At 51.3% G+C, this 17,293-nt stretch overlaps 2 protein-coding genes and 1 long non-coding RNA gene across 5 annotated transcripts; 1 reads left to right on the plus strand and 2 right to left on the minus strand.

Annotated features, from left to right (window-relative positions):
- Nucleotides 1–7: 7 nt before the first annotated feature.
- On the plus strand, nucleotides 8–3,860 carry LOC109494796. Its single transcript, XR_002149857.3, has 2 exons — nucleotides 8–388; nucleotides 3,347–3,860. It is a non-coding gene; the product is annotated as an uncharacterized LOC109494796 (long non-coding RNA).
- MIA (MIA SH3 domain containing) lies at nucleotides 634–2,427 on the minus strand. Its single transcript, XM_006941240.5, has 4 exons — nucleotides 1,854–2,427; nucleotides 1,627–1,760; nucleotides 1,042–1,152; nucleotides 634–730 (listed from the first exon to the last, which is right to left on the minus strand). The coding sequence occupies exons 1-4, from the start codon at nucleotides 1,978–1,980 to the stop codon at nucleotides 707–709; spliced, it is 396 nt and encodes a 131-aa protein (XP_006941302.1). The 5' UTR covers nucleotides 1,981–2,427; the 3' UTR covers nucleotides 634–706.
- A 2,062-nt stretch (nucleotides 3,861–5,922) lies between the features above and the next one.
- On the minus strand, nucleotides 5,923–17,240 carry SNRPA (small nuclear ribonucleoprotein polypeptide A). 3 transcript variants are annotated; one of them, XM_006941241.5, is made up of 7 exons: nucleotides 17,102–17,240; nucleotides 16,556–16,650; nucleotides 12,990–13,162; nucleotides 10,120–10,299; nucleotides 7,985–8,158; nucleotides 7,448–7,536; nucleotides 5,923–6,306 (listed from the first exon to the last, which is right to left on the minus strand). In XM_006941241.5, exons 2-7 carry the CDS (start codon nucleotides 16,626–16,628, stop codon nucleotides 6,147–6,149), a joined length of 849 nt encoding a protein of 282 aa, XP_006941303.2. In that variant the 5' UTR covers nucleotides 16,629–16,650; nucleotides 17,102–17,240; the 3' UTR covers nucleotides 5,923–6,146. The 3 variants fall into 3 exon arrangements, with proteins under 3 accessions (XP_006941303.2, XP_003997834.2, XP_044902825.1); XM_003997785.6 differs by lacking the exon at nucleotides 17,102–17,240 and adding an exon at nucleotides 16,995–17,050; XM_045046890.1 differs by lacking the exons at nucleotides 16,556–16,650; nucleotides 17,102–17,240 and adding an exon at nucleotides 14,036–14,177.
- Between the last annotated feature and the right edge of the window lie 53 nt (nucleotides 17,241–17,293).

A 17,293-nucleotide genomic window follows, 5' to 3' on the forward strand; every position in this document is an offset into this window, starting at 1 on the left:
AAGGTACCGTACAGAGGTGCTTAGCCGAGCTGAGAAACGAATTTGGTCAGGAGTATGGGTGCAGAGTCGAGACTCCAGATTGGGTAGGAGCGGACCTGGGGGCGGGGACACAGCTGCAAAGAAGGGGCATGGGCAGAATTGACAGAAAGACCCTGAAGAAGAGCGGGTAATGAGCGGGCAAAGGCTCTTTCTGACCTCAAAGGCAAGGATGAAAACTGCGGGAATACGCGCAGGCTAACCTCCCACCTCCCTTTTCAGATGATCTTCCATGAAAACCTCTATTCTGCGATTTATGTCTTCCTCATAGTCCGATTGGCTCATTCCCAGTAGTTCAACTCCCTTCCATTGGTCTAGAGAGGACACTACAACCCGCAACCGGGATGTTCAGGTTATTCCACCTTCTCATTTGCTTGTGTGTGATATCTAAGCTTAGGTGCCCACCTCCAGTACCCAGCTTGGAGCAAAGAGCTTTTAGTGAGTGGAACTCTGCCTAGCAACCACTGACGTTACCACAGTCAGTGGGTTGACTGGCCAAATTCAGAAACCTGGGGAAACATTTCCTTTGTTACCCACCCCCCCAGCCCACCCCCCCACCCCCCGCCGCCCCCACATAAAGACCACAGAGACCCGCAGTTTGCACTTGGCTGATATATTTGCATAAAGCCGGGAAGGAAAAAAACCCAGCAGGGACAGTGGTAGGCTGAGCTCACTGGCAGTAGAAATCCCATTTCTGAAAAAGAGAAAGGGAAAACAGTGGGGAGAAAACCAGCGGTCACACCACAAAGGATCTAGCGGTTTTAGCAAAAGCTGTAGCCGCAGGGGCCAGGTTTGGCCAAACACATGCTATGCAAATTAGCCCGGAGCCCTCTAATCTGCACCGCTCAACCTGACACAGACTTAGAAATCCCTCTGCATTTTACAGATGAGAAAACCGAGGCACACAGCTAGGCAGCCGGGGAGCCAAGGGTCGGAGAATCATTGCCCATCATCACAACCCAAGAGTCCGCCCTCCAGATCCCTGCCAGCCCCCAAGAGACTCACATCTGTCTTCACATCAATTTTGCCAGGTTTCAGGGTCTGGTCTTCACGTACGACACTACTGGGGAAATAGCCCAGGCGAGCAGCTAAATCTCCATAGTAATCTCCCTGAACCTGGGGAGGAAGAATTAAAAGCCAGGGTCCGGAAAGATGGCAAACTTATTCCTGCTGAAGACCTTTGTACATTTTTTCTTCCTGGTCTCCAGGTGGCTGGCTCCATCCTTGTCACTCAGATCTCAGCCTCGAGGCACTGTGTGGATGCCCTCCCTGACCACCTGATGTAGTCACCCAGTCTGTACTAATCCTCAAAGGATATATATTTGCTGATGTTTTTTGATGGCTTGTCCCTTTCCATTAGAATTAAAGGGATCATTCGCTGTTCTTTCTTCAGTGACCGTAAGACTAGCACCATATAGTTAGTTCGTGCCCTATAATTGCTCAACAAATTAAAAATCAAGATCACAATACCCCCTCCCCCTGCCAAACTATTTCAGTCCACCGCTTCAAATTTTCCCTTTAGGTGGAAAATTAGGGTGTACTCCCACCCCAGCCCCCTACCCTTTCCTCTTCTGTTCTCCCAAGACTCACGCTGCCTCCCCAGAAGAGCCGCCCTCGGCCCTTCAGCTTGGAGAAGACGTACACAACTTGGCCCCTGTGTATGGTCAGGAAACGGCAGTCGGGGGCCACGTAGTCTTGCAGGGCCACAGCCATGGAGATGGGGTCTGGGGGAGGAATAGAAGAGAATGACAGCACCCTCCACACAGGCTGGCAATCCAAGCCCCCAGTCCCCCACCCCCCCACCCCCCAACTCTTACAGCTGCATTCCTCATCAGCACACAGCTTGCGGTCAGCCAGCTTGGGCATGGCGCGACCCCCGACACTAGGCCCTGAGAAGGCAGACAGCAAAATGATGACACCGAGGAACACTGGCGACCCAGCCATTGTGAACTGTGAGCAAGAGAGTGGCCAGGGTGGAAATGGGGTCTCCAGTTTCCTCCTGCCCTCCCTCTCCCCAGCAGCACAAGGAAACTTGTGTTCTTGGTCTCGTCTCCGCCCTTAACCAGTCCCAAATTTCATCCACACCACCTAGAGGCTGCTACCCAGCCAGAACCATTTCAAGGACAGGGTGAGGGCTGCCCCCCCAAGGAAATACCCAAATAGGCCCAAAGCAGCCCAGGCCACTCCAGGTGCCAGCCACCCCCCCGACAACCAGAGGCCCGGACAGGCAGGTTGAGATATTCGATTCCATCTAGAGTCCACTTGGGTACCTGGGCCCCTCCGGGAACAGAAACAGGGAGCCGGTACGGAAAACTACCTTGGAATTTCCTGTAAAGGACAGAACAAGGCAGCCCTTTGATTCCCAGGAACAGCCCCCACTCCGAAGGACCAAGTTTTACGTGCCAGGCCTTACTTAGGCTAGGCAATGCTCTACCATAACCACTATTTATCCTCACAAGCCACTTCCCGAATGGGTGACCTGGGCTCAGCTATTTCTCCTCGCTTTTCTCCTCTGTAAAATAGAGACAATGAAAGCTAGCGGTCCTTTAAAGAGCACTCACCCACATACATCTTTATTAACTCAAATGGACACTCTCCGTCACCTCAAGAGGGCTGTTATAACCCCACTCAACGTGGAAATGGCAGTGAGGAGCCTTAAGAAACTGGCCAGCAAGCGGAGGGGCCAGATTGGGGTCCAGGCCCATACCCGTCACTTACTCAGCGTGGAGTGGTCAGTTGTCAAGAGAAAGCGGTGGGAGATTTGATCTCAGGTCTCAACCTCTAAAACTGCCCTTCAAATAGATCCACGTACCAAGATCATTCTCCTGAGTGGCCATCTCTGTCCTCAGGCATTCTCACCTTTGGCCTCAAGTCCAAACTTTCATGAGGGGGAAGTAGATTGGGCGCATATGGGCATGGGGATGGGGAAGAATCCACGTGGTGCAAAGCCTGGACTGAAACCATCTCTATGCACCCAATACCCATCACCACAACCGTGGGAGAAACCACTGTGCTCAAATGTCCCCTCAAATGACTGGCTTTCTTTGATCACCCAGGACCGTTCCCCAGCCCTTCTGGCCCACCACCCCCGTCGTTTGTACCAAAAGTGTTTGCAGTTAGCTCATCTGTTTCACTCACCACTGCATGTCCTGTCCCAAGAACAGTATCTAGCACATGCCAGGTACTCAGCAAGCATGTGCTGAATTTATGGTGTTTACTAAGTGCCTGGCAGTGGGTGTGCGTGTTGGGGGCAGTGGCGAGTACCGACAATACCACAGTATTAACCTACAGGAATTCTCCCCTCACACAGGAAGAAAATGAACCTTAGAGTGGGGACATCAACGACACAAGGGAGCAGCTAAGGAGTCCACCAGGCAGACGACAGAAACCAGGACCCGCTGATCACAGAATCCGTGGTCACCAGTGTGGTGGGCGAGGTGTTTGCATTTGTCTACAATATTTGCCTCTTAGTGAAGACAATCCCCTTCCCCTTTCAGATCCTACGAGCACAAAGACTGTATTTGGTGCTGTGAAGTCTTCACTGCAAATGCTGATGTTCCTCTTTAATAGAAAGAGCAGAGAGGTACCTGGGGGAAGCTCAGTCGGTTGAGCATCTGACTCTTGAGTTTGGCTCAGGTCATGATCTCATGGTTTGTGAGCTCAAAGACTGTATTGGGCCTCTGTGCTGACAGCACAGAGCCTGCTTGGGATGCTCTCCCTCTCTCTCTCAAGATAAATAAACAGATAAATAAGTGAAAATTTAAAAAGAGCAGAGCAGAAGCAGGCTTGGGCTTAGAGCCTTTGCAGAAGATATCCAAACAGAACATCGTCTTCCTGTATTTATTTTTGTGGTCAATTTTCTACTTCTGGCAAAGGATCTCATTTTTCTATCTATATGGCATGAAGAAGGGTCTTAAGCGATTTATGTATGTTTTTTTAGTCAATTACAAATTTCTGGGGGGGGGAGGGTGGGCATCTGGGTGGCTCAGGCTCAGGTCATGATCTCATCGTTTGTCAGTTCGAGCCCCGCATCGGGCTCTGTGTGGACAGCTCAGAGCCTGGAGCCTGCTTGGATTCTGTGTCTCCCTCTCTCTCTGCCCTCCCCTGCTCGCACTCTCTCAAAAATAAATAGTAAAACATTAAAAAAAAAGTTTCCAGGAGTTGGGTGCCTGGGTGGCTGTTGGTTAAATGTCCCACTTTGGCTCAAGTCATGATCTCATGATTCATGAGTTAGAGCCCTCAATCAGGCTCGATGCTGTCAGCGCAGAGGCCACTTCGGATCCTTCCCCCGCCCCCCTGCCCCTTTGCCCTTCCCGTACTCACACACGTTTTATATGTATGTATGTATGTATGTATGTGTATGTGTTTATACACACACACACATACATACATACATACATACTTTTAAAAATTTTCCAGATCAGGGCACCTGGGTGGCTCAGTCCATTATGTTTCCAAGTCTTGATTCTGGTTCAGGTCATGATCTCATGGTTGTGAGATTGAGCCCTGCCAACAGGCTCCATGCTGGGTGTGGAGACTGCTTGCGATTCTCTCTCCCCCTTGGGACACCTGGGTGGCTCAGTCAGTTAAGCGTCCGACTTCAGCGCAGGTGACAGTCTCATGGTTCGTGAGTTCAAGCCCCGCATTGGGCTCTCTGTTGTCAGCACGGAGCCAGTTTTGGATCCTCTGTCCCCCTCTCTGTCTGCCCCTCCCCACCATGCTCTCTCAAAAGTAAACAAACATTAAAAAAAAAAAAAAAAAAAAAAAAGATTCTCTCTTCCTCTCCCTCTGCCCCTCTGCCCTTCCCGTGCTCTCTCTCTCAAAAGTAAAACAAAATTCCAGATCAAGGGTGTGAGGGACTAAGGAAGGTCCCCATTCGATCTCCCTTCCATTCATAGTTTCAGTTAGATTACACGACTGTCCAACCGGTAACTACATTTCCTAGACCTTCCCCTGCCGCCAGGGCACTGGAGCCAGAGCTGGATTAGTCACCTGCCCCAGGCTCCTGGCTGGAGGGTAGCCGGGAGGGAAGATCACCAGTGTTTGACGGGGCCACACCCCTTGTGCCTGGTTAGTAGCTCCCCGTGTGGGATGGGGCAGTTCCATCAGCTGCAGTGGCACCTTCCTGGACTCCAGACTGCAGCTCAGTCACAGGTTGCAAACCTGAACTCAAGTGTCCCCAACCCAGGCTGCCACTCCTGCTATTCTTCCAATGAGTTCCTGAGTACCCTGTTCCCATCCTTTTCTTCCTGAAGTATCTAGCATGGTTTTTGGGGGACTGCTGCTATGACAGAAAGCATTTTTGTGAAGATTTGAAAAAGGTGAAGGAAAACCTCTTTCTTGGGGCACCTGGGTGGCTCAGTCGGTTAAGCGACCAACTTCAGCTGAGGTTATGATCTCGTGGTTCGTGAGTTCGAGCTCTGCATCAGGCTCTGTGCTGACAGCTTGGAGCCTGGAGCCTGCTTTAGATTCTGTGTCATCTTCTCTCTCTGCCTCCCCTGTTTGCACTCTGTCTCTCTCTCTCTCAAAAATAAACATTAAAAAACAAGAAAGAAAAACCTCTTAACACTCTATCATGTTAGAAAAAACATATAAATCTATAAAATGAATAGGGTATCCTTAAAGGTAGCATCCTTGTGCAGTACACAACCTGCCCAACTGTACATGGCAGCCTGGGTTTCAATTTCCTGCTCTGAATGCTGATGGAGACAAAATAGAAATTTTCCCAAAGTAGTAAAGGTAACTGAAACTTAGACAAAGTTATACCCTATTCTGTGTTTTCCCAAGGTTGCAAACCCCAATACCCTGAGAGGTCCAAACACCCAGAATATTCTGATGTGTGAGAAAGGGAGGCACAGAGAACAAGAAAATAAAAACGACAAATGGTTGTGAAAAACCAAACCTCAAAAAAAAACCACTTTAATTCCGACCTAACAGCACCAGGTGCAATGTCTGGGGACAGACTCTGGGTACAATGCTGTGTGGCGACCACTCACTCACACACGGCTCTGAGAAAGCCCCCGAGGGGGGACTTACCTTCAGGGGGCTGAGCCAAGGGGGGAAGGGGTGGCCCCAGAACAGGGGGCAGGGGCAGGCAGGGGAAAAAGGTGCTACTTCTTGGCAAAGGAGATCTTCATGGCATTGTTCTGGGTGATCTTGAAGCCCTGCAGGGCATCGCGAGCAGCCCCTGCCTGTACCTCATTGTCAAACTCCACGAATGCTATATCATGCCGCCCGGGGACCAGTCGGACCTCCTTGAAGCCAGGGAACCTGAAAGAAGGGAACAGACCTCAGGTATCCAGACTTGGCATCTCCTTCCCACGTTTTGGTATCTGGAGCGCAGAGGCCAGGGATGTTGCTAAGCATCCTACAAAGCACAGGATGCTCCCAGTAACAAAGGACTATCCAGCCCCAAATATGCAAAACGCTACATTGAGGAACCCTAACACAAACAGGTACACACAACATAAGCATATGGTTTAAGGAAATACTTTAACGTGAACACCTATGCAATCATAAATAACCTAAACCAAGAAACAGGACACTGCCGCCATGTCCTTCGTCAATCTCAACCCACCCACCCCATTCCAGAAACAAATACCACCCTTTTTTGATCGGCTGTTTTTCTCCATTCCCTCTTCTCTGCCCTACCTTCCTTCCCCATTAGGCAACCATCTTCAAGTTTACTAGGTATCCTTTCTTCTGCCGCTATTCTTACAAAATACCTATCGCTTGGGGCGCCTGGGTGGCTCAGTTGGTTAAGCGCCCAACTCTTGATTGCGACTCAGGTCATGATCTCACGATTTGTGAGTTTGGGCCCCGCCTGGGGCTCTGTGCTGACAGCTCGGATCCTGAAGCCTGCTTCAGATTCTGTGCCCCCCCCCAACCTTCCCCGCTTGTGCACGCGCCCTCTCAAAATAAACTTAAAGAAAAAAAAGAAGTTCTTTAGAACGTAAGATCATAAGCAGGGCCACCAGGTGAGCACACACTCCCCTTCCTTCACTAACCAGTGAACAGTTACCCTGTGCGATAGCCACAGTGGCCTACACCCCGGCACGCAAGATTTTAAATATCCCCACCGCCAGCAAATGCAGTTCGAGTTGCCAATTATGGCCAATCCAGCCAGTGCTCCATGCCACCTCATGGCTGTTTCTTGTGCACCTTGCATTTCTGACTCAGAGGCTGGAAAGACGAAGCCCAGAACCTTGACTCCCCCACCCCTCACAAAAGTGGAGGAAGGTCCAGCATGCTCAGCTGCTGCTTCCTCCGTTTTTTGCCTCCAGTCACTGTCCTGCCTGCAAATCCCAAGCAGGCTCAGGGCTCCACCTGCACAACCCCGAGACTGGTCCCCATGGCGCCATCTCCTGGCCATCGCCCATGGGGCCCCTGCCCAGCTACTGGCCCCACTTACTGGTTGAAAAGCATGGACAGCATGAGCTCGTTGGTCTCCTCGGGCAGGTTGGTGAGGAACAAGATGTGATTTGGTGGATTTTCGGAAAGCTGCAAGGAAGTCAACAGACCCCGTGAGTCTAGTGGGGACTTACCGCCTTCCCATTTCCCACCCCCTGCCCCACTGGAGTTCCTTCCGGTCCTTCGCCTGACACACCTGATGTTGCCTGTCGACACTGCCCTGCCCCCATGGGACGATAAGCCACAAAGAGCACTGCTGTATCCATTAGCAGGGGCTGAGCAGAAGTTCACCAAATCAATCTAGGCTCTGGCCACCGCTCTAGCCTCACCCTGCCTTTCCGAAGCTCTTCCAATAAACATACCGATCCCTCTCTACCCCAGGGCCTGGCCCCACTGCCATATCCTTATTCTTATCATCTAACGGCACCTCCTCCGGGGGGCCTGCCCGGATCACCCACCCTAAGACAGCACCCCCACCCATCCCTTTCTAGTCCCGTGTTCTGACGGTTTGTATGAGACCCCAGAAGTAGACACTTACAGGCTGGGCAGGTGGCATCTGCCCCGGCATAAGTTGCTGGGGGGGCATGGCCCCTGGTGGGATCTGGCCGGGCGCCAGGCCTGGAGGCGGGATCATGCCAGGCGGTGGCATGTACGGAGGCTGGCCCGGCATGTGGTGCATGATGCGGGGTGCCTGAGTCATCGGGGGCATGCCCTGCAGAGAGAGGGAGGCAGGACTGAGGGGGGTGGCTGACAGGCAGGAGGCAGGTTTGGGGTCAGCAGGAGGCAGAGAGAAGAGGTCATCAGAAGAAACCCTGGGTGTGAAAGACAACAGGGAGAAAGACCCAGATTTGGAAAGAAGTGAAAAAGGGACCTATAGAGACAAAGGTCACCCAAAGGGAAATGGATGGAGCAAACCAGACCCAAGCTTCAAGGGCAAACTCAAGCCAGAAAGTTAAAAAAAATTTTTTTTCTAACATAAAAAAAAACCAGTCAACGTGACCTAACTTTGTTTATCAATACAGGAGCAGAAAAAAAAAAAAAAAAAAAAAAAAAAAAAAAAAAAAAACCTGGAAAAAATCAAATGCTGACAATTGTTAACAAAAGGAGTGAAAAGAAATGCTATAATGAGCAAGCTGTACTTTTCCTTCCAAAAATAAACTTCAAGGCAAAAAAAAGGGACCTGCAGAAAAAAGAACACAGTGCAAGGCAGAGGTGGACAGGGACAGTCGGGGCAGATGCAGAAAGAGACGGGAGAGGTGGTGGCAAAGGGGGAGAAGGGAGCCAGTCTGAGGGCACACAACTCATGCACCCAGGGGAGATACCCAGGGAAGGCACCCCGGGGAGGTGGGGCTGCTAGAGTTGAAATCACAGCTGCAGACAAAAAAAGGTGGACAAAAAGCTGGGTGCAGAAGAGGAGAGTAAGAACAGGGAAGCTGGGCAGCGACTCCCACACCGTTGCCGATGCCAGACAAAAGGGGAGCTGGCGTGGGTAAAAGTAGGACAAATACAGGGTGATCCGGTCAGAAAAGCCAACGTGGAGACTCAGAAATAAGGAGTAGATGCAATTCATCTATCCTACTAGGGGCTTTCTCGATTCTGTTTAGAAAACAGGACGGCTCTACTTTCTGTGGCCTCACAAAGGTCCCAAAGAGATTTTCCTGTTTCCTTCTAGAATCTTTTTTGTTCTAAGCTGTCACACCGAGGTCTACAATTCATCTCAAGTTAACTGATACAGTTGAGGTAGAACTAATTCTTTGCCTTACAGATACCCAGTGGGCCCAGCACCATTTACCAGCAAAAAAAAAAAAAAAAAAAGGCCTTTCACTACTGGACCCCAGTGGTAACTTCATAGGCTGAGTAACCACACCTGTGCAGATCTATTTCTGGACTGTGTTCTGTCTGCTTCCTGGTCCATCTTCCTCCCCTTAGGCCAACATCACATCATCTTGATGACTACAGCAGGTCCGCCAGCTTTATTCTCACCTGCCTCGCTTTGCCTTTCCACAGACACTTGGAAACAGACTGCCAGCGCCTTCCCAAAATTCCTGTTAGCATTCTGATTGCAACTGTGTTGAGTTTTAGACCAATGTGGAGAACTGACATCTCAACAAGTCTTGAGTCTCGCATCCATTTGTTGAATTCATCTCCCACTTCTCTCAGCGAGATTCTGTTGTTTTGGTGGGGGATTCTACACACCTTCCGTTGGATTTACTCCCGAGCTCTTTTTCAGTTTGGAGTCTACTTCTTTGGTGCTAGCACACGGAAATAAAACTTCTTCCGTACCGACCTTATGTCTGGTGGCCCTGCTAAATTAAATTCGCTAATCCAGAAAAAGTTGATGCGTGGCTTCCTCTGGATTTTCTGCACAGGCATTAACTTAAAAGACACAGGGAGCAGGATCAAGGTCAAGGGGAGGAAAAAAAAAAAAAACAAAGGACTGAGACACAGAGAGAGATCCTGAGAAAGCTGGGCAAGCAAGGAGGCATTTCTAAGTGCAGACACCATTACACAGGTGTTTAATCCCTGAGACAGGCGCACAATCTCTAGAAGGAAATGAAGGAGAGGGGGTGTCAATGCCCAAGGGGAGACCCCTATACATACACTGTGCCCATAAGCCAGGCCATGAGGAAGGCCTGACGGGGGAAAGAGCAGTATCCCTGGGCTCTGGCTTACCGGGACAGGCCCCTGGACAGCCCCCACCACGGGGGCGGCTGCCCCACCCTGCACGGCCTTCTTAGCAGCTGGGGTCTCCTGGCTCTTGGGCTTCCTCTTCTCCCGCTTGCGGTCCCGCTCCACGAAGGTGCCCTTCATCTTGGCAATGATATCCGAGTCAGTCTTGGCATACTGAATGCGCTGCCAAATAGAGAACAGAAGGGTGAAGAATGTAGGTTTATTTCAAGGCCAAATGGCCCGGGTACAAGAGCAGACCTTCCCAGTCACTCTGAGAGCCATGTTACAGAAATCACCAGCCTCAACATTCTCATCTGTAAAATGGGGACTGTGGTATTTCCCATTCGAAAGGATGAGTCTAAGGACTAAATGAGCTGAAGTGCTTTGAAGAGTAGCTGGCACGTAGTTTGGTCACTGGGTGTTGAAGGGAAAATGGGACAGTCCTGGGCATCGGGCCAAAGGCAGAAAGCCTGAGGAAAAAAAGGGCAACACAGGAACACTGTGCAAGGGGGTTCCAGTCACACCAAAGTTTAGACTCCCAGGCTAATAAATCTCAACCTCAGTAGTCTATGGAGAACCTAGACTCTGTGGGTACAGCAATGAGCCTATCAAAAGGCCCCCGCCCTCATGCTGTAATTCACTGAGGAAGACACAATGAAAAAAGATTAAAAAGTGAATTGGAGGGGCGCCTGGGTGGCTTACTCGGTTAAGCATCTGACTTCGGTTCAGGTCATGATCTCACGGTTCATGGGTTCGAGCCCCGTGTAGGGCTCTGTGCTGACAGCTCAGAGCCAGGAGCCTGCTTCTGATTCTGTATCCCACCACCCCGCACCTCTCCTGCTCATGCGGTCTCTCTCTCAAAAATAAACATTAAAAAAAAAAGTGAACTGGAGAAGTGGATGGGAAGTGTTGAAAAAAACTGAAAATTTCAGGGGCGCCTGGTGGGCTTAGTCTGTAGAGCATGGGACTCTCAATCTCAGGGTCAGGAGTTCAAGTCCCATATAGGGTGTGAAACCTACTTAAAAAAAAAAAAAAAAGATTAAGAATTGAAAATTTCATAGGGCGCCTGAGTGGCTCAGTTGGTTGAATGTCCAACTCTGGATTTCAGCTCAGGTCATGATGCAGTTCGTGAGATCGAGCCTGGTATTGGGCTCTGGAGACTGCAGAACTTGCTTGGGATTCTCACTCCCCTTCTGCTCCTCCCAGGCTTGTAGGTACACATGTGCTTATTTATGCTCCCTCACTCAAAATAAATAAATGTTTAAAAAAAAAATTTTTTTTAGATGTGGCCAGGAAAGGCCTCAATGATGTGACCCTGGTGTAGAGACAGAGGAATGGAGGGAGATCTAGGGAAAGAGCCTTCTAGCAAAGGACCAACAGAGTGAAGGTGTGCAGTGTGTTCAAGGAAAGGCAAGATCAATGCAGACTCGGAGGAAGGAGATAAGATCACAGAAGCAAAGGAGGAACTCTGGAGACCTTGGTGAAACTTGGCTTTTTTTTCCCTAAGAAAGCTGGGAGCCATGGAGTGTCATAAGCAGGGAGTGATGAGACTTCACTGGTGTGCTGGAAGAAACGCTGTGGCTGCGGCACAGAGAACAGCCTGTGGGGAGCAGGGGTCAGAGCAGAGACCAGGTCAGCAGCAGGGGAGGGGTGAGGAGTAGGCAGCGGTGGATATTTTGAAGGTAGGGTTGACAGGCTCCCCGACAGAGCTCACTGGTGCTTGAGTGTTTGATATGGTCCAAGGGGTGATTTGGGAGGCAGAGCAGGGAGGAGGATCAAGTAAGATCGTGGTCTTTATACTTCAAAAACTAATTTCTAGCTGCTCCAGAAAAACATCAGAAGATGTGGCCAAGTCTGGGCTCCCACGCCCAGAGAAAACAGCAGGCAAATCAGTGCCCCCTCCCAACATGGAGGGGAGGGTTCCAGGCTACCCCACGGCCCCCAGGGCCCACTGTCTTCCACAGAAGGCGACCTGCCTGGGACCTGGACACCTGAGCATTGCTTTCCCTACCCAAGGGAGTAGGTTCAGGGAGGCATATTCCAATCAGATGTAACTCAAACACTGGTTAAGAGGGACAAGGGGAAAGGCCCCAGGAACCAAAGATGTCTGCCAGTGATGTGGCAGGAATTCTAGTTCAGGACGGGCACTTTAAGCCATTCTTCACCTCCCAGAAGGCAGCCCCCTCCCCAGCCCCCCGGCCGGCCACTTAGTCTCCTGAACACCTGCAACCCACCCGATTCTCCCCATTCACGACCCCCCGCCCTGGTCCTGGCCCAAACCCTCACACCTGGGAAGCTGACCCAGCCTCCCCTAAACTCCCCCCTCAAATCCATTCTCCCAACGGCCAGAGGCAACTCCCTAAACCCTTCCATGGCTCCCCACCACCCGCAGAGTCAAGTCCACTTGCAAGACAAACTCTGGCCCCTGGGCCTGACTTCTGACTTGATCTCCAGGCCATACTCTGCCCCCACTCCCACCCTTTCGCTCCAGCCAAACAGACTTGACCCACTTTCCTAACGTTCTCGGTTATCTAACGCTTTCTCCCCTGCTTCCCCCAGCTAGTCTTTCTCCTTGGAGCCTCAAATCCAGAAAGCCTTCCCTGAACCCCTGGACTGGGTAAGGTGCCTCCTCTAAGCTCTCCAAGCTCTGGGCACCTCCCCCATCCCAGCCCTGACACTTCTAAGAGGTCACCATCTGGGGGCACTGTGTGTCCTCCACCCCCACCCCAGTACAAAGAACAGTGAATGGTGACAAACAGCAAGAGGGACTGCCGACTACAGGAGACTGGACGGCGGGAGACGGGAGGCCCAGACCCATCCAGTCTACCACAGCACCGCGGTGCGTGCACACCCTCCACACCCACAGCGCTCACCATGGGCTTGTCGTAGAAGGGGAAGCCCTGCATGGAGCGCAGGGCGTTGGTGGCGCTGCTGACCTCCTTGAAGATGACAAAGGCCTGGCCCCTCATCTTCAGGCTTCGGGAAACCAGGATATCCAGGATCTGGCCAAACTGGGAGAAGATGGCGTACAGGGACTTCTTCAGCTCTGCAGGGGGAGGAAGGAAAGCACCCGTGGGTGACTGGAGGTCTTGGTACCTTGTCCTGGGGGTTGAGTTCCTTTTTCAGAGCCAGGCATGGCCCAGAATGGACGCCATCAGCCAAAGGCCACGGTTGCCACAGGTCTGGAATCCCCAAGAGGCAGCAACACCAGCAGCAGCCAAGAATCACTGGGATGGGTTGTGTGCGCTCCCCTGTGTGCACGGACAGTACTGGTACCTGCCTCCTGGGGCTGTCGCATAAAGTACAGGAGCCACACGTAACAAAGGGCACACGGTAAATGCTCGATACATGGGAGCATTCTTTTCTTTGTCACCGGCACCTTGACCCAGGCCTATGTGACGTGGCCCTGGCCAACATCTCCAATATCATCCCCCCACACTCCACCCCTCTCCCGTTATCTCTAGCCACACTGGCCTCACAGCCCTTTCTCAGGCCGGTACACACGTGTGGCCTCAGGACCTTTGCGCTGGCTGCTGCCTCCACGGCAAAGACCTTTCTCCTTCTGGTCACCCAGGTCTCAGTAAAAGTGTTCCCACCACAGAGACCTTCCCCGACCACCCTGTCTAAATAAATGCCACCTCCCATCACTCTCTCCACTCCTTGTACCTAACTGCTTTTCCCTCACGGCATTTCCCACCTCCTGACGTCACGCTGGCTAACCTGCCGTTTAGCTATCCTGAAGAGCCACAAGCCTCTCCACTGTTTACTGCAGTAACCCCATGCTCAGTGCAGGCTGTAGCACCCACGCTTCTCCAAAAACAGTTGTATGAATAACAATACCACTAAACGTCTTTTTACGGAAAGAACTTCACTAAATTCTTACAACCGCTTCCTGAGGCAGCAACTGTAATGGTCTCACTTTTTTAATAACGTGGAAATAGGCTCTCAGAGGATTTGTCACTGGCTCAACAGGAGTGTCCCGAAGGTACCGGGAAGAGCCTTAGAGAGCTGGGATGGGAGCCAGGACCCAAGTCCATCTGAACCCATAGCTCACTAACAAACTGCCATACCTAACAGAATAGAATACCGGGGCCCCTGGGTGACTCAGTCGGTTGAGCATCTGACTTCAGCTCAGGTCATGATCCCACAGTTTGTGAGTTCCTGAGTTTGAGCCCCGCTTCAGGCTCTGTGTTGACAGCTCGGCACCTGGAGCCCGCTTTGAATTCTGTCTCCCTCTCCCTCTGCCCCTCCCCTGCTCACGCTCGGTCTCTCTCTCAAAAATAAAATGTTAAAAGAAAAAAAATCTCATACAGAAAAGGCACCCGAGCTGAAGATACTTGCTGAAAGACTAGGTGAGGCAAGAAAAGAAAATTCAGGAGAGGGTGGGGTCAAGAGGGAAGTAAAAGGTGTTCTGGCGCAGTTAGCCAAAAATTCTGCTGACACCTTTCTGGTGTTGGTCTCCATCCGCCACACCCATGAACCCAGTTTGAGGCTCAGCCATTCCCCCGGACTCTGGGCCTCTCTCTTTCCCTTCTCTCCTGCCCGCTCAAGTTCACCCTCCACACATCGTGTCCCTCGCCTGGCTCCCAGATGCCCTCAGAACAAAGTCTATGGGCCCATCCTCCCACAAGATCCCATGAGCTATCAGCGCACTGCTCACTGGAAGGTTCTGAGTCCCAAGCCTCAGTCACACACAACTACTTGGTAGTTTCCAGAATAGCCTGGGCTCTCTTTTGCCCCCAGACACCATCATATGTTGGTCCAGGTTCAGGACGCTCTTCTCCCTCACATCATACATACTGTTTCTTCGACCTGGAAGGCTTTTCCAAGACATCTCCTCTTCTACGAAAGGGAACAAATCCCTCTACCTAGGTGCTCAAACCCAGTCCTGATCACTCTGGTTGTGCTTCCCAATCACGGCCCTGGCGACTCTGGGGTATCACTGTCTGGAAGCAGGTCTGTCTTTCCCAATGGAATATGGCTCCATGAAGGCAAGACGGGGAATGTCTGTCACCGGGTGTTTTCCCAGCATCATAGAGAACTGGCTGAGCATGATACTCTAGGAGCATATAAGGGATTTACGTGGCTTGTTTTTCTTTCTTCAACAGTAACTTTATTGGTAACCTCAAAACTTAATCCCAGCAAGCTCCATTGGTTCTCCCAACAATTTTCTTAAGGTGATAATAAGAGCTAAGTTCCATCCAGCCCATACTAACTGCCAGGTACCATAAAAGTCAACACTGTTTGGATGTTTAGCTAATTTAATCCACGTAACATCCACGCAAAGAAAATATTAGGACTTTGCTCAATTTTCAAATATAGAAAATAAGGTTCAATCAAGGTGATAATGTCAAAAATCAAGGTTTTTTTTTTTTAATTTTTTTTTTAACGTTTATTTATTTTTGAGACAGAGAGAGACAGAGCATGAACGGGGGAGGGTCAGAGAGAGGGAGACACAGAATCTGAAACAGGCTCCAGGCTCTGAGCAGTCAGCACAGAGCCCGACGCGGGGCTCGAACTCACAGACCGCAAGATCATGACCTGAGCTGAAGTCGGCCGCTCAACCAACTGAGCCACCCAGGCGCCCCCAACGTTTATTTATTTTTGAGACAGAGAGAGACAGAGCATGAACGGGGGAGGGTCAGAGAGAGGGAGACACAGAATCTGAAACAGGCTCCAGGCTCTGAGCAGTCAGCACAGAGCCCGACGCGGGGCTCGAACTCACGGACCGCGAGATCATGACCTGAGCCGAAGTCGGACGCTTAACCGACTGAGCCACCCAGGCGCCCCAAAAATCGAGGTCTTAAGCAGAATTCCGGAGTGGTGGTCTCAACCACTTTACCTTGCTGCATGACCCTGGGCAAACCACATCATGCCTGAGCCTGTCTCCTCATCTGAGAAACAGGAGTAATAGCTCCTTCCTGAAGGTTTGTTGTTGAAAATTTACTGTAACAGAGATGTACGTACCAGTACCTGGTAACAGTGTTAGCCATCGTTACTATGATCTCATTTTCTTTTTGAAATTAAAACCTATCCATTGTGGGCTGATCGGGGAGAACAAACACCACCGTGACCAAGACAATCCCAGAGCTTACCCTCATGCTCACGTAACAGCCCAGAGCCATCAGGGCTTGAGCGGGAGATGTCCAGGGCCTATGGGAAGTCAGAGGCAGGCACCCGAGGGGAAAGAGGATGGGGAAAGCTTCTTGGAGGCGTCCTGTGAGCTGAAGCCTTGAAGGATGGACAGTGACCAAGCTGATGGCCAAGCTGATAAGATGAACTGAAGGAGTGTTAGAGACACAGAACGCAGCGTGGGCAAAGGCTCAAGGATTAACCCTAACAGTTTGGCTGGCTAGAGAAAGGGAAGGAAGAGAAGTGAATGCTGGAGGTGGAAGAGTGCGCGAGGTAACCTGCAATCTGGACTATCCTGAGAACTCACCATCCTTCTTGATCTTCTCGTTGAGGTTGTTGATATAAATAGTGTGGTTGGGGCGGGTCTCGGGAACTGCCATGGAGAGAGGTGCCGAGGTAGAGCTGAAAGAAGGAAAAAGGTTAACTTCAGCCCTGGGTTTCTCCGAATCCTTTGCCCCAAAGCGGCCTTAACGGGCTGCTCAGGGATCTTCCTTTCACGAGGAAGCCAGGAGAGGCGGGAAGGAGGCAGAGATTGGAAAACAAAGCGAAAGCAGGACACGGCTCCGCCTCCCCGCGTGGGAACTCTCGAGAGGTTTACTACGAGTCCCAGGATGCTCTACGCGAACCAGTAGGCGGAGCGTCCTAAGTGGCAACTCCCATAGGCCCACGAGCTCAAAGGGCGGCCCAGGAGAAAAAGTGCGAATGTAAGAGCCAGTTAAGGAGAGACGACTCCGCGGCGCCCTAACCTCGCGCAGCGGGAAAATAGTTTCTCCACAGGAGGCACGGGAAAGCCCAGGCGCCAAGCGCTCCGCCCGCCCGGCGTAGATGGCCGCCTGCACCCCAGATTACTCACCAACAGAGGCGCAGCTCACGCAAGTGTCGCCTCCTACGTTTCTGAGAGCCGACTGTAAAAGCTTCCTCTCCTGGTCCCGCCCTTGTCTTTCTGCAAGCCAGTCCCGTGCCGAAACTCAGCAGCTTAACCAATCAGAGTAATCCTCGCCCCTTCGCCCCAAACTTGCCAATCAAAACGACATTTGGGTTCCCG

This window comes from Felis catus, chromosome E2 (assembly GCF_018350175.1).
Source record: "Felis catus isolate Fca126 chromosome E2, F.catus_Fca126_mat1.0, whole genome shotgun sequence".
Lineage (NCBI taxonomy): Eukaryota > Metazoa > Chordata > Mammalia > Carnivora > Felidae > Felis > Felis catus.